Here is a 17,500-nt window from a genome sequence, read left to right on the forward strand (position 1 = left end):
TTTGGATGTTGAATGGATAAACAAGAACCTCTTGTTCTTGTTCTTGTGATGGCAGAGCTAAGTAGAGTACGGATTTGTAGCAACATCATTCTTTTCACAATATTGTCTAAAGTCAATTAATGTTGTACAATGTGAGTTAAAAGCATTCAAAGTATAAAGTTCTGCATACAAAGTTCTGCCTATTTTTATACATAAAATATTTTTGATGAGCTAGAAAATGCAGCTCTATGCAACAGCAAATGTGTTCAGAGAAAGACTGTATGTCAACCAAGGCACAATTGTCACAGACCATAAAATGTCAGCTCACATTTTTCTTTTTTCAGAGTTTGATATTTGGGTGTTTGACATCTTTATTTGGAGAGAATGGGACAGTGGACAGAGCAGGAAACCAGGAGACAGAGTGTGAGGAGACATGCAGGAAAAGGAGTCACAGGTTAGAATCAAAACCCGGAGAACTCCTCCGTCCAAAAAGGCAAACCACTTAACCACTGTGTACCTCTAATCACTTTTTGACATTTTTTAAATATTAGGTTAACAAACATTGTCTGTTTCTGGGTTATAAAAAGATATATTCCACGGTCTCATTATTAGACTGTGAAATTTGAATCTTATTAACAATTGGTTGATTTGGTGGTTGCAAAGTGAAAAAATATTTGAGTCAAGTAAAGAATAATGAACAGTGAACAGATGATTTTGCACATCAGGAGCTTGACAGGGTGAGCAGCAGTACAAGACAAAGCTTACCAGTCGGACGGGTGAGTATTACAGTCAACACTGAAATTGATGAGTAGGTTAAACGTTAATCTGCTGATTTGTGAATATCACTGTCATCATTTCCACACTCAAAAAATCAGCCTGAAATTAGCAGATATGAAATGTGACGACTCCTTTCTGTGGATTGATATGAAAGGACTTGTGTGATCAGGTTGTCCATGAATTACCATTGTTATGTAGTTTTAAACCATGAGAATTCATCATTTTAACAGCTGGGTATCAAGACAAACTCGAACAACAACCATTGCATTAAATATTCCAATAGTTCAGTCAAACCAAACATCCATCAGGATAAATAAAAATTATTTCAGCATCAAGTCAAACACAGTTTTTATGTCAGCTTATTATCTATGTATTGGTTATGAGTACTTTTTGAAATAATGTACTAAGTATTAATTGTTTTGGAGTTCTGTGTAGTTATCCATCAGAGCAGAAAATCTGGAGCTCTGAAGCGGTGGCGACTCAGTCAGCCGCTCCATAATTAGAACCAGGAATAGTCCAGGTTCCCCACAGAGAGAAACACACACACACACACACACACACACACACACACACACACACACACACACACACACACACACACACACACACACACACACACACACACACACACACACAGGAGTATATGGGTCTCACTTCCTTTTCAGAGGACCAGATGGTGGAATGCTGGGAATGTTGGTGCGTCTGTTTTTATAAAACATGTTGGTGGTTTTAAAGACATCAGAAAGAGTGACAGTGAATACACATCTTTATTCCATCTTTTTTCTTGTCTTTATGTCTGAGCAGAAAAATTGATGAAAAATCAACAAAATGAAGAAAAAAGAAAGGGACAGGCATTAAAATGTGTTAACTATACAAATTGAAGTTATCTGTGACAAATAAAAATACAGGCAGAGTGCATATTTTTTCCACATTTTCCACCAAAATCTCGCAGTTTGGACTCAAATAGATCGAAATATGAGCTGTTAATTTCTCACTGCTGACAGGGAAAAGTCCCTTACCTCAACACAGAGTTTGACTGTTTTGTCATCCAACGTGGCTGCCCTTGGCCCTGTTATTTGCTGCTCTGACCTCACAGGAATGTCTCTGTGCGGTCAGAAGGGTGATTCGGCACGTCGATGTGAAATTCAGCACTGCTGTAACAGAAGTTTGAACTCTAAAAACACACATTGTTTCTGCTGAGAGGTAATCAGGGTGGCTGAAGATTTTTCAGAGTCTCTGAAATAAAGACTTTTATCGCAGCAGCTTTTGACCCAGTAAAAAGTGTTACTGTTCAGTCCCTGAGGCGCCCTCTATGAGATTGTGAGCGGATCCAGAGGTCTGACTGCTCCAGCTGGATGAATGCTGCGTTTGGTTTGATGGTGGGGCCGCCCTGAGGGGCCGAACCACGAGGAAGCCAGATGATGGCAGGAAACATGGCGTGATGCTCAACATGTAGGCAGCAGAGGACACGTTGTCATGTACAGATAATCAACAGAACATAAAGAAGGTTCCTGACTGTTTCTGTCAGCTGCAGAAACATTTTCTCCATCTGTTGTCTGTTTGTGGTCACCCCTGACCTCTGAACTCCGAACTGATGGCTGCTTAGTCATTTAGGGAGTGAAGGCTTCTACTTCTGACTTCATTTTTCAAATTAAGGTGCTGTTTAAGCCTCAGCCTCACTCTAATAGCCAAGTTTTCAGATTACAATCTTCTTTTTTTAGTTAGATATCTCCTAAGAAATCCATATTTGATTCTATTTTCCAGGATTATAAAAGTACATGTTGTATCATGCTGTGACATGAGTATTGTTTGAAACTCTTTGGCAGCAGAAAAGGGTCTGAATGTATTTAGTCTCTCAAATTTATACTCTGTGGTGTTGAATACTTAATTATGATTGGTCAAAACCCAATAGCAATGATTAATTCTGAACCGCAAACTACAGGAACAACTTAGCCACAAATTCCCCAAATTAAATCAGTCCCAAGAGAAAGGCTCTGACTTTTGACACTCACAAAATTATGAGTTTCTGTTTCAGGCTGGTCTTGGCAGTGGGGAAATACTGACAGTGAGCGGACACAGATTGACAGATCTTCTCAACACCTCCCAAAACTAAAAATGGCAGAATATCCTGTCCTGCAATACAGGCACACTTCATATTAAATATCCATTTACTTTACACTGTTCTTACATAGCATCGGAGCATTTTTTGATTTTCAAGATTGCTTGCCATGGCCTGAATGAATAAATGCATCCACTAGTTTTTGACCAAAATCAAAAATCAATGAACTATTTAATCCTCTATGCAGAGACTAAACTCAATGACTCATGCCAAGACAGCAACATACTTTTTTTTTAGTTCAAGATTTTTGTGAAACTTTTTCTGGTTTATTTGGAGACCCAAGCCTTTAAGATGACTGCCATGTCTCCAAGGTAGTTCATATCTGAACAGAGATTAAAGTACAGTTTACTGTCTACAGTCTGTGGTCCTGAAGGAATCCTCATCCACTTTTGTACAGGGGTCCTAATTTCAGATTAGAAGTCTTAAGAGGTCAAAACTTTTTTAGATAACAAGCCAATTATGTTGGTATCTTGAGATAATACCTTGATTATTAACTCTCCAACCCCCAGATTACACTCCCTCAATTATTCAACATCTCAAAAAAAAAGAAAAGAAACAGTAAAATAGTCTTATACTGCTAGAAACAAACTTAAGTTAAAAATGTAACCAAAAAAAGAAATCAATGCTATATTTGTTTCCATTTAAATCATTAAAAAGTAGCAGTTTTTATTTTATTTTTCTTAGAAACAAACTACTTGTAAGGTGAAACTATCTCTTGCTGGAGTTTGCCCCTTTTTAATCCAAATGCTTCATTTGTAATTTTGGAGGTGAATAAAATCTTTCCTACAGGCACTCTTTGACCTTTAACCTCTTCCCTGTGACTTGATTTTTGTGTGGTGAGTTTAAGATCATCTTAGATCCATCTTTCGTAGAATTGAGCAGATGAACCTTTTACAGATTTTAGTTATATACAGCAAAACAATGCTTGTTTCTTCAATGTTTTCTGTGGTTACTTCAGGGTCATGTGAATATTTGTTCCGTGTATTGTCTTGATGTCATGACCTCTGAACTCATGACCTCTTGGCTTGCTACTTTAGCGTGCATTTAGTTCTTGAGGAAGTCGGATCTACTCCAATCAGTTAGATTTGCTTGTGTCTCCACCTTCTTCCCAAACCTGCAGTGTTTTCCTGAACCAAAGCTCCAAATTGATTCTTGATGAGTGTGTGTGTGTGTGTGTGTGTGTGTGTGTGTGTGTGTGTGTGTGTGTGTGTGTGTGTGTGTGTGTGTGTGTGTGTGTGTGTGTGTGTGTGTGTGTTTGTGTGTGTGTGTGTGTGTGTGTGTGTGTGTGTGTGTGTGTGTGTGTTGATAGACAGGGGGATCAAACAGGAAGTGCCGGCAGGGCTGAGACAGGAAGAACATCTCCACAACAGGCTCTAATATTAGAGCTCAGATATTCTCAGGATGTTTGGATGTCTGTGTTTGAACCATGAGCTCGAACAAAAATGCAGAAATCCTTACACACACACACACACACACACACACACACACACACACACACACACACACACACACACACACACACACACACACACACACACACACACACACACACACACACACACACATACTCACGCTGTTCACCTTTTCTCAGTACAGATCATCCCCTCACCACAGTCTTATGTCTGCTGATTTACTCTTATTAGCATGATGGAGCAGTAACTGCCACAACGACAGGACAAATTAAGGCAAAACAGAAAAAACATTTTCACATGGTGTGTCCTTGGCATGTGTGTATCTGTGTGCGTGCTTCCCTCTGTGAATTTTCAGTCCCCAAGAATCAAAATTTTCTGCAACATTTTACACACTTGCAAGTTTAGTTTTCTAAAACATTAACTTTCTGTCTGTTGTGCACAAAGTTTTACTGAAGAACACAGGCGTTATTGTTGTTGCTGTTTGATAGCCTGCAGATAAGAACAAGCGTTACAAATTATGTAAGGCTATCAATACTTTAGTGTGTCATCAGTTTACATGCTAACATACTTGTCTCTCTACTGGCAAACGTTTAATAAATTAATAACTTTCCACTGAGTTTTCAGCTACTTTCTTGTCATGTGTAAAAAAATCAGCCTCAACAACAAAAAAAAAAGAAAAAAGTCTTCATCTTCACAACATGTTGTCTATTTTTTAAATGTTAGCCTAGCTACTGTTCTCCTCCTATTTTTTTTATCATGGCTGCTTGAAGCAACTCCACAACACTGTTGTTTTTAACTTCTATGTGCCTTCAAGAGCCAACATCAGGGAAAGCTGAAAGATAAATTTTGAAACCTGGAAAAGTTTGTATTTATAGAAGCACTGTAAAATTGTGTTTGGTGCTGTCAGTACAAAAAAAAACACTATTAGGGGGCACAGGTCTAATTGCTGACAACTGTTAAAACCTGAACAAATTATTTTACAAAAACACTCTCATAAATGGAGCAAAGTCTGTGAGCTAGTTCAGGCCGACAGCTTGAGCTGCGCTACGAACATCACATGTCCCACTTGTCATAACCATCTACCAATCACATCCTCTGCCTCACAATTTGGCAGTTGACATAGTAGACACTAAAGAAACAAACTAATCTAAATTTTGGAGGTGATCCAGATCACCGTCTGGATCCAGGATTTTTTTAAAGGATTCTTTATCATTGTGAGATAGGGCTGTTTTAATCATATGTGTATATAAGTCCACCAAAAAAAGTCAGATTGCTTTGTAAAACAATACAAGACAAGGTCACCATAATTTCTGACAGATGTAAAAGTACGATCCAAATCCTGGAAATATTCTGGATACTAAGATATGGAACATGAAATATGTACTGGGCCATCAAAATCGTCAACATTGTCAGGTAACAAATTCTCATACAAACCTGTAACTAACACCAAATTGTAGCAGACAGTCTGCTGAAAGGGAGTATAACATTAAAGTAGGACTAAAGTGTTGCGTGACAATCACAATATGCTTGGTGCAGGTCTGTGCTCTCTGAGTGATTTTATAGTTTTCTAATAACATGCAAAGATACTGAAATGACATTATATTGTATGACTATTTGACTTCAACTTTTTGAAAATCTTGTTTTTTTATATTGTTGTCTTTTTCCTCCCACTGAAAGTAAAGTTGAATGTTTGAAGTAAAACCCTTCCCACCATTTTCTGTGTTTTTGTTCAAAAGCTAAAATAATATAAAATGAAAGTCACTGAAATTTTCAACTAAATTTAAAACTAAGTGTCTCTATTATCAGGTTAAACTTGGGATTTGAACAAAACCTTGAATCCATTTACTCACCTGCATTTTTAATTAGTTTCATTAGTTGCTTTAACAGGTCTGTCTGATATAATCTTAAGTGTGAACAGAAACAGTCAGCCTTCAGCTCTGTCTCTGTTTGTCTTTCTCTCTCGCCCGCCCCTTATGCTAAACAGTCAATGACATCATCTCATAAAGCAGAGGCTTTGATTGGCTGCTGGGAGGAGTAGCTGCTCCCTCTGTCAGCCCCTCCCCCCTCGACTCTCCCTCTGTCTGAAAGGTGTTTTCAGTGTCTGCGAGCTGCTGCTGCTGCTGCTGCTGCTGGAGGACAAACCCACGCTTTCATTCTCTACCACCCTCCATCTCCTCCTCTTCCTCCTATCCTCTCCCTCTCTCTGCGGCGCTCTGCGCTCCACCTTTTCATTGTGCTGCTCTCTCCGTCGGCGGAGGATGGGTGGATTCCTGAGTGGAGAGGAGGTGTGATATGTGAGGACACTGACAGATGGATGGATGGGGAGCAAACAGAAGCATGATGCTGCCACCGCCGTCGCCTCTGTGGTGCGTCTGCTGAGCCAGCAATTCCTGCCCTTACACTGGTGAGACACTGAAACAGAGAAAGGGACTGTAAGGCTCATCTCGTGTGCCGCTTTTCCTCCATCGTTCAGCCCTGCTGCCAAGGAAGTGTCTCTGTTGGGACTGCAGCTGAATCTGGGATTATTTTTCTACATTATCTGAAGCTCCAGTGCTTTGAAACTCAGGTTCATCATTTGAGATTACTTAATCTTTTTTTCCTCTGGGATCTTGTTTTCTGCTTTTGTAAACTACTGTCTTTGTTTCACTGGACATATTTGGACTCTCAACTTAAGCTCTTGGTGCTGCAGAAACTTTCATTCTCTTGAGAGCTCAAGTTTATCCTCTTGGACGGGTCCTGAAACTGTTGAAACTTGAGCAGCAAAGCTCCAACTCTGGTTTCTTCTTACCAAGTCAACTTGATGTAACTGTGAACTGTTCCATACGCTCGGGAACTGGAAAATTTCCCCTCTCAGTCTTTCTCCGATGCCTCTTTGGACTGAACTTTTCTGAATTGTTCCCTGTTTTCTCTGGAGTTTCATCATGGAGCTACAGAGCGCCACCAGCAGCCTTCCTGGCCCCTTATCCCCCGGCCCTCTCTCCCCAACCATGGACTATGCCGGCCCTCTCTCTCCATCGTCAGGAGGGCCAGGCCCATCTCATGCAAGTCCTATCAGGGCTCCAAGCCCCAGCCTCAGCCCCATCAGGGGACCCAGTCCAGGCCCTGGGTTTTCAGGCCAGGCTGCCTTCAACTACAACCAACTGGAGGGAAGGTTTAAACAGCTTCAAGGTAAGATTGGAGCTCACCTCAGAAATCTGAACAAATGTCCCAAGAAGACTTGAATAGGAGGAAGACATCATGGTGGTTTTGGTTTAGGGACAGCTTCAGTGGTATATGCATATAGAGCAGTCATCTTATAAGTGACTTAAAGGACGTGAAACACAGGAAGGGGGTTGAATTCCTAGAAAAAATTTCAGGAGGTCCAAAGTAACAGCCAGGAAACCTTCAACAAGTGCAATCAGAATATTGGCAGCTTTTAAAAAGTGTGTCATTGATGAACTCTGGGCGATGGCCTGAAAAACATGAAACTCTCAGACAAACAGAAAGTCATGAGCAGCTTTGTACTGGTAACAAAAAGTCTAAAATCAGCCTTGATCAGTTTTGAGCTTCTCTTGATTCAGCCCCAGGTTGATTAGAAAACTTAAAAAAGAAACCACAAGCCTGTTGAGTGATTATGAAAACTTGGCACTGGAGTTAAGTGTCATAAATAATAAAATCTGTATGTGACCATTCGTGTTTGACTGACGTTTAATCATGGCTGTACTTTTATCAGATTCCCAGCTTGCCTGAGTCAGCAGCTCTGACCTTATCTCATTGAGCTCTCTCTGTATCAGAGACCCACCCTGCTTCACATTCATAAAGTCACACAGACAGAAGTGAACCAGCCGGATAGGTTTAATGCCTTGCTGAAGGGCAGCAAGAGGCACATTGCTGAAGAATGACATGAGTGTTTCTCAGTCAGCTGGCACACCCACATTTCTTCACGTAGCTGTGATCCAACCAGGGACCTTTTTGTCCATTGGGTGTTGGCTGTTAGTCACTTTTCAAGTAAAGTTTCTGGGGAATGAGACATGCTGTGTCTGTAGAAAGAGCCTGATATATCTCAGTGACTACAATCACTAAATAAAAATCAGTCAGATTTAGTTGAAAAATGCAACTTGAATTCAAAGCTGAAGTTTAGGAGCAGTTTATACAGTTTTAACAGTTTACATCATGGCAAACAGATAGCTGAGGGATCCAGTACTTCTCTCTGTTCCTGCTGGCATGTCTTAATAATGAATGAAGACTCTAGTTAACACAAGGGCTCATAATTTCTTAGTTGGATCAATATCCACTGGACCTTGCACCCAGTCATTTAAGTGTGTGAAACAACTTCCTGGTTTAAGTTGGAAAAACAAAACTTAAGAGAACAAATTAACAAGGAAATGTTCTTTTGGTTTTGCATACAACAAGGGTATTTTAAGGGAGGTGATGACCTAATTCATTTAGGTTCCTTATTATGTGTCACATTTTTGGTAAACACGCCATGATGAAACACTTTTTACAGTTACATGATCCAAGTAGAGATGATGATTGTTGGGAGTTAATATCACTTCAGCACCCAGCTGCTGTTGATGGCTTTCCCCCACTCGGTCTGCTTCTGCTCAAAGTCTCTGTCTACAAAAGATAGTTTTTCCATGCAGCTGCCTCCAAACGTCACCATATTCATGCTCGCTCTGGATTCATGTTAGGCCTCAAAAAATAAAGCAACAAAGAGTAAAATCTAGACCTGCTCTATATGCCGAGTATCCTGAAATAACCTTTGATGTGATGTAAGACTTGTGCTTCAAGACATTTACCAAGGGGACTCTTTGAGGCTCACAGACTGAGTTATACTTAAACAACAAACTCAACATTCGATGATTGTCATCAATAAAAGCTTTTAGTTCCAGGACTTTCTTCAAGGTGAACCCCAGGGAGTGAATTTATGGTCAGGCTGAATTTAGCTGAAGGTTATTGGAGCTGTTTTACTGTTTGCAGCCTCATCAATGAATTGATACCCAGAAACCCTCAATGCCGGTCCTCAATCCCATCCCAAAGTGGCTCCTTGGCTCGAGACCAAGTGAAGGCTGTCTCAGCAGAGGGTTTGTGAAGCTGTAGGCTGAGAAACGTTTGTTTCAGAAGGAGTGGATGCTTATGTAATACCCTTATAAACATGGGCTGTTGCTAAATAACCATATCAAAGAGGAGCCACAGTGGTAGTAAAAATATTGCGTTGCATCATTGGCAGTCTTATCTCCAACGTTTATCGTTAAAGTTTTGACTTTGGTTTGTTTGGAGAAGCAGGTTAGCTTTTCTGTTATCTTTAAGATGTCATAAAGTGATCTGCTTCATCCCGGAGATGAAGGTGTGTTTATTTGTTCTGGTGTATAAAAGCTTGTCTTCATGATAAATGAGGGGCTGAAAAGCACTTAAAAAGTTATGACAACACTTCATTGCTTTCAATCCAAGTTATTCCATACCAGGTCACAAATCTTCTGATTTTTGTTGCTCAATTAAATATTAATGCAGCTTCAGGTTGAAAATTGCACTCGGTCTTTTAATTGACACATAGTATTTAGGTTTGTTAATATGCTGAGAACACAGGTATGAAAGGATAAATGATGAATGATGGATTTCTTAACATTTTTGCTATGAAAGCTTGTTACTAGAGTGTACAATTCTATATTTACCATCCAAAGTTTGAAAGAAATTCACACTGTTATGACAAGAAAAATTATCATCTCATGAATGAAAAATCCATTTAATAAGAAATCAGCAGAAGTCATTTTTTTTGTGAGTATTGTGTATGCCATCTATTTCTAATTTTAAAAAATGGACATGTATTCCTGTTTTTTATTTGACCCATGTCCTATCTGCTGAAATGGGGGGGGTGCTGTAGCAAGCCACTAGGGGGAGCTCTAAAGGTTTTGGCATCACTTCAGGGGAGCTGCATTCATGGTTTTATATCAGCTATGATAAGTCCTGTCATTTCTGGTAACCTAAAGATCTAAATATTTGTCCTGTATATGTTACGGGAAGCGGTCTATCAGGAGATTTTAAGAGAAACTTTTTTATTTTAATTTACTGGTTTGTTAAATAAATTAAGTCTTATTGCAAATGATCACACAAATTAAAAAAGTGTAGTCCAATTAAAACTCAGTGATTGCTAGCACAGTTTGTGGATAAACATTGTCATGTGTTATTTCTTCAACTTCTCAACAGAATGCTGTTTATCGCTCCTGTCGAGTGCAAAAACTCCTGACATTTAATGATCGGGTCTGAATAAAACCCTGTTCCTCCCTCTCATGCCTTTACTCCTCAGAACAGATTAATAGGTCTAGGAGGCATTCAGAGATAAAAATTCATGTGCTGTCTCATGTGGCTCAGGTGGTTAAGAGCAGCCACTCTCATCCAAAAGACTGTTGGTTCAATCCCCAGTGGGGAGGTGAATATGGACACAGTCAGTGATTATTGCTGTGTAAAGAGCTTTAGATGTGAGAGGGTGGAGACAGAAAAGGAAAGGAGCAGCACTTCTTCCTCGTTATGGAGAGTATTGAGCGACCGTCTCCTGCTTGAAATCAGGCAATTACGGAGGTAAACTAGTCATCAAATCACCTCCTGAAGAGACTCAAGGGAGCGGTTTATGTAGAGGGGCGTGCAGGATGAGGTAAAAGACACTGTAAAACTCTTATTATGCAGTTTATATGCGTCTATATCACCTGAACACAGAAAGATGGAAAAAAATGTCTAAATTAAAATGTTTTTTGATCGACTTTGTCATGAAAACAGTGCTCAGAGGAACTTCATCAGGTGCTGCAGCAGTTTACCCAAAGCCCTGCCAGCCACAAATCCCTTTATTTTGATAAACTTCCTTTTTCATCTACAAATGTCTGTGGTCAGGAAGTTGCAAGCTGCTAGCTTCAGCTAATAAATACACAGCACTGTAACACTGTAGCTATGATTAGCAGATGCTCAGCCTGCAGCCTGTCCTGACATACTTTGTGGTTGTCTTGTTTCACCCGGTTGAGGTTCAAACCACAGGTTAATAATTACATTATCACCTTGCACAAGTAAACAGACAATGTTATCAAGGTATATTTTCATAAATATCAATGTTATTCAAGATAATGGTCATTGTTGTGATTTTTTTGGCAGTAGTTGCAAGAACTGGACGTGAACAAAGGAAACAGGATAAATGATGGATGGTAGATGAACGTCTGCTGTTATAGATGGGTAACACTATGTTCTACAAAAAAATTATGCTTCATGTACAAACATTTCTTCTATAAAAATAAATGTATCAATAATAGAAGCCATGTTTATTGATAACTCAATAATTTTTTATGACATTCTTTATATAAGCCTCCCGTCCTTTGTGTTTTGAATTCATTGTGGATGGGGCTTCATCCCCCATTCATTTGATATGTAGATCATGACAAAATTATCCATCAGATACTAAATAAGTGATGGCTGGTTCAAACACGCTAACCGTCTTGTTCGATTAAGACATGATCAGCACGCACAGAGCTGCGACAGCCATGCTTTCAAAACAAAACCACCATGCCTCTCTGCTCCCATCATCCCCCTCTTTCCTGTGTTCTCCTGAGCCAGCCAATCAGCAGACGTCTTCATGGTTTAGGAGTCCCTGAGCTCTACGTGTGTCGATACATATTGTGTGTGTATGTGTGCGTGTGTGAGGGGTGGGGTGAGGATTAACAGAGGGGAGGGGGTGTGTCTAACATGGACTGGAAGGCACAAAAGTGATCAAACCACATGTTCTTTTCTGTCCATTTAAAAGGTGTTAATCCACCCCTCCGTCCTCTCGTTGTCTACTCTTCCTCCTCCTTCGTCTCATCAATGTTTCATGAGCTTCTGCAGGGCATCTGTCATTGCCCCGATCATCTCCTGCTCCCTCCTTGGTCCCCTCCCCTCCCTCCATCCTCTTAGTGAAATTAAAAGGAGGCTTCAGCCGTCTGGTCCTGATAAAACTCAAACAAAGGCGGGAAGAAGGAATGCTTCACTGCTGCTCATCCTACATCATCAGTGTCGAGTTTTGAGCAGGGGAAGGTCACCTCAATTTAACATGATCTTTGATGATAAAAAAGTGTATTTTAATTCTGATGTGTCTTTAATTATCTTAGCAATAACAGACACGTTGTTGTCTATATTTGATTTCACTATTGACTGATTCTTTATTGAATAATATCCAACAGAAACATGGACCTTGTAGTCATTAAAACATTTAGGGCCTGTGTTCACCAACAGAACCTATTTTCTGCACAAATCATTCTGTGAAAATTGAGTTTTGCTGTCTTGAGGTCTAGAGCAGTAACCTTGTTCTTTTTCTACATAAAAAAGAAACATTTTGTTCTACCTTGAAAACAGAAAAAAACATTAGTATACGTCTCATATGGCTTCATGTTTGTGGTGACTTTCAGTCCTCTAAAAACTGACAACATGGTAACAATTTCAGAAACCTTGAGCAGAGGTGGAGCGGGCAGTATCAGTTACTGAGAGAGAATGGAGTCATTGTTGAGGGTCTGGGCTGAAGGTGACACGAGGCAGTGTTAGAGGAAGGGGTTCCTGTTTTTTAGACAGAGTGTGTGTGACAGTCTGAGGCTGAACAGAGGTGCTGTGTGTGTGTGCGTGCATGGCCCATGTGCGTTTTATCATCTTGTAGGTCTAATGCTGATTTGGAGCATGAAGAGAGTCTTTGATTTTAATGCTCCAATGAGCATGCTCGCAGCACCAGAGAGGGGGCGGAGCTTGTCTGAGCCAAAATGTAGAAAAACATAAATTCACATCGAAGAATGTGACAATGACGGCGGTGTGTCTGTGTGTGTGTGTCAGCTGCACAGGAAGAATTAATTTGATTAGCTATTTTTAAAAAAAGGAGAAGTTCCCACAAACCACAAGCCAGTGAGATGATATCAGTTTGTAACTGTAGTAGAAATTATCTGAACTATCATTTACAAATTTGTGGTTGTTTTTAAATTTGCAGCTCCCTAGTGACGGTTAACCGCCTCTGTCAGTGTCATTTATGAGGAATGTAGTAATACTTCTTTAGCCCCCTTGAAGACAGGCTGTATTTTAGACACTAAAAACAGACATTAAATGACTGAGGGAGACAACAGCTTTTGCTTTTAAAGATTATTAACAACTAGGTTTGAAGCGATGATGACATCAGTGTGATTATTGTAGACACTACCTGTTACCTGGGTATTCCAGATCTTAGTGTGTGTCACGTTACCATACGATTTAGTTACATTTGATTCAAACAACCTGTGATTTTTAACACAGAAAGACACTTATTACTGTGATGTTAGCTGAATCAAAACTCCATCAGCTTTATCATGGCTAACACATAGGGAGTAGTGTTTGATGCATCATAATAAACAGTATAGAAATCACATAAAGCAGCAAGTAACATCATGATTCAGTCAGAAAACCTTGATTAAATAAACTTTTTACATTTAACTAACACAACATGGGGCTTTTACAGCATAACTTTGTTTTTGGTGTTTTAAAAAGATGTGCAGTTAACACACTAATGTTCATTGCGAAATCCTGGAAGTAGGCAGTAGTTCACTGTATGAACCACAGAGATATTCTGCTGTTTCTTTGTTTACATGAGAGTCAGAGACTTCATCTAAGACATGGGTTGATACTAAATGTTTCTACTTCTTGTGTCTGCCCAGAATCTTTTCAAAGACAGGTAGAGCCTGAGACCAGAAGCTTCACATTTCTCACTTTATGGTTTTACAGTGATGTTGAATAATTTCAGGCCGTAGATCTCCTGCTTTAACTCAGTGATTTTGACTGATTTGGAGAAAAATGTCCTTTGTTACTCTGTTAGTCATATATTTGTTTGCTTTGTGGACATCTATTTTTTTATGATGGTGGTATGTATGGCTGCTCTTGGTCCGTGTTGCTACCTATCTTGATTAGGACGCTCTGAAGAGAAAAATTTAAATCTTTGTCACTTCTCCTATAGGTTAAAATAAGAAAAATGAAGAGAGTTTTAGCTGCTTAGAATTATCTTGTCAAAGGCTACCAACCTATAAAACCATTAATAAGATAAAATAAAAATTATTTGAAAATTATTTTGACATTTATTCTGTTGAAAAAGTATGACAGAAGTATATATATATATATATATGTTTTTTTATGTGTATATGTATTTTTTTTTTTGTTTTTGTTACTGAACTGATTATTAACTACCTCAGGGAATTAAGGGTGGAAGAGGTGTTTTAGTTTATTGTTTTTGGCTTTTGTCTGATATGACGTTAATGTTTTTTTTTGTTTGTTTGTTTTTTGTGTAATATCTTTCATATATGCAGATGACCTGAAATATTTCTGGACATACTTCTTTATTTTTGTACTATCTGCAAAAATTAATTAAAAGATTTGGAAGAAACAAAAAGGAGGACAAAGACATCCAGTATGGCGCAGAAAGAGGCAGCAGCATAATTTCAATGCTCCCAAGTGGTCTTATTTTTCCCCTAAAAACAAGTGATATTTGATCCAGATGTTTTTGAAATAGTGTTATCAGCTTTGACCAATCAGAATCAAGTATTTCACTTTGGCAGGTGAGAAATTGTTGTTCGGACAAAACTGTAACTGCAACAGATGTATTAGCCACACTAAATGTGTTCCATGTTTTCAACAAACAGTCACAAGCTTTCTACATGGTATTAGATGAACTCCATGATGCAAGGAAAAAGTTATTAGATAAAGATTTATGGGTGTGACACTTTGACGCAGTTTCATTAGCATCACAGTGACACACAAACACGCACACACACACACACACACACCCAGAGGGATTGTCTTCTCTCAGCACTGAGGAATTTGAGTCATTCAGCGGCGAACAGACACTGTGGTGAAGTTAACACAGTCACTGTAATGAAGAGCGGCTGATTTATATGGACACCAGTTAGTTTCCTGCTGGCTGACAGCAGAGGGAAAGTGACAGATCTGTAAGTCAGCTCTGGTTTCCTCTCTGACAGCGAGCCTAAAAAGCTGTTTGTGTGCTGATGTGTTCAGAAAAAAGCAACACAGAGGGAAAGAGGGAGGAAGGAGGGAGGCATGGAGTCTCTATGGAAGTGTCACAAAGTGAAGGAAGCAGCAGGCCACCAGGAAACACGCACAAAGTGTTGTGTTGTGTGTTTTTGTCTAAACTAATCTTAAAAAGCCGAATGTTAAATGGAATCAAAAGTTTGCCCCATGCAGGAGTTTTGGTTCAGTTATGGAAAACGTGATATTGGCAGTAGAATTGTTGGCTGCTTTGAAAGTTAACGTGTTTGTTTTAAGGACTCTCTGTTGTGATGTGCTTGAATCAATCTGCTTTGGAAAATACAACCTTTTTATGTCTTTCTCAAGGACATTTACATATATTTTTGAAATCAGTGAAGAATGAATGCAGCTGCTGAAACAGTTTAACTATTGGCCAGAAATGGTTCAGGTGTAATCTCCATCCAAAGTATTGTATATGTGTTTTTTTTAGTTCTGCTTATGGCAGTTTATTTGACATTACAAAGTGGACAGTCGTATGCAAACACAAATAAAGATGAGGGTTAATGAAAATTAGGAGAAGACTGACCATGCTCTGAGGGGAGTCTCCCTGTCTGTGAGCTGCTAAAGGCACCTGGTCTGGATGTAAGCAACGGGATTAACGCAGCCAAGAGAGGACGACTAGCATCCAGAGACCTGCAGCTATATGTGACTGAAGTTTGACTGTTTGAATAAGCCGTGAAACAGTTCTGGCTGAGTAAACATATGGCCTCAGGCTGGTAGTCAGTGAGTCAGTCTGTCATTGTGCTCTGAATCGTCCTCTGTTCCTAATTCTGGCTCTTGTTCTCCAATGGGAGTACACTGCAGCACTGTGTGTGTGGCTCGTTCAGATCCATTCATTTACACTCTGCTCTCATATTTCGCACAGTGACAGAGGTCAGTGCGACTGGCTGACGCTCTGACAGGCTCAGCATTGTGGCTTGTGATTGGTTGAAAGAAGTCGTCGGTTTCCTGCTGTCTGCCTGTTCGATGTTGAGTCCGTCTCCTCAGCAGCAGGAAAATTATTCCACAGAGGGTATTTTATGTTTTTTTTCTAGATATGGGCCGATACACTTTTTTACATTCTGATCCGATTCGATCCATTAAAATTTAATTGTGCAGATACCCAATCCATACCTATACAGTAGGCCACATTGTAAAACATAAAACAAACAAAACATCCTCAATTTCAAGCCATTTATTAAATAGCGTTGCAACAACCTGAGTACAATGTGCAATGCCATGGTATGTAGGGATGCACCGATCCAACTTTTCTGGTTCTAATAATGATACAGATACCTGGGCTTTGGGTATCAGTCCATACTGATCTGATACCAGTGTTTAATGATAACCTGCATTCCCTACTGTGGGATAAGACTGGCAATGTTTTGGGTAAAAGGCAAAAAATAAGTGAATGGAATTACTGAAATTGATATTTATTTAGACTATAGAAAATTCAAATTTTTAGCACTATTTTGGTAAAAACAAAGCTTCAGGATGTACAGAAATTCTATTAAAATGTGAACTTTTATACCCTGTAGACTGAAAATGCAGAAAAAAAGTGCATTGAAGGTAACATTTTAAATCAAGTAGCCAAGAGCGCCAGCGTAAAAAAAGTATAGAGCTGTTTGCCTGGATCGGCCCCTTTCCCACCCATACCGATCCAGTTTTGGGGGCACCGATACACCGATACCCGATACCAAGATCGGTATCCGTTCATCCCTAGTTCTTTCAGCATCCCACTCATTAGGAGCAATGTGAGCTCACTTTGAGCCACCTAAGCTGTTATTGTGCAGTTTTACCTTCACTATAAGTCCTCCTTTTGGCTGAAACTATTGGTTAAAAGCAGATTTCTAAATCCTCTCCTTGCCTGCATGCTGATCCACAGATCCACAGTGACAGGACTCTCCACAGATATTAGGCAAAAAGGATTAGACCTGCTTCCATTTTCACCATCAAAGAAACCCAGTTTGCAGCTTATATAAACCTAAAGCAGAGAAATTCACCTCTGTCATGTTATTCATATGTAGGTCATTTCTGGTTAAATGTTCTGTGAGCTGTATGGAAAAAACATCCTGTTAGAAATTAAACTCGTGAAAATCAGAGCAGATTTGATGTGTTGACACTTGAACACTAAGATGCTTTGATACTTAAAAGTCTGTCTTAAAGGTCTGTATTGTTGCTTCCAGTGAACCACTTT

General features: G+C 39.5%; 1 protein-coding gene across 4 annotated transcripts in view; it reads left to right on the forward strand.

Annotated features, from left to right (window-relative positions):
* The window catches only part of LOC141794975 (spectrin beta chain, non-erythrocytic 1), a 116,999-nt gene that overhangs the window by 47,259 nt on the left and 52,240 nt on the right, over positions 1 to 17,500 (forward strand). Inside the window, exon 1 of one of the 4 annotated variants that reach the window (XM_074675659.1) lies at positions 6,972 to 7,455. The exons of 2 other annotated variants lie outside the window; for them this stretch is intronic. In XM_074675659.1, coding sequence (XP_074531760.1) covers positions 7,209 to 7,455 — 247 coding nt within the window. In that variant the 5' untranslated portion in view covers positions 6,972 to 7,208. Of the gene's footprint in view, positions 1 to 6,971; positions 7,456 to 17,500 lie in introns of those variants that run through there. One more of the 4 variants, XM_074675660.1, reaches the window with a different exon arrangement.

Source organism: Halichoeres trimaculatus, unplaced genomic scaffold (assembly GCF_033239565.1).
Source record: "Halichoeres trimaculatus isolate MK-OKI-2021-1 unplaced genomic scaffold, fHalTri1.1 fHalTri1_scaffold_8, whole genome shotgun sequence".
NCBI lineage: Eukaryota > Metazoa > Chordata > Actinopteri > Labriformes > Labridae > Halichoeres > Halichoeres trimaculatus.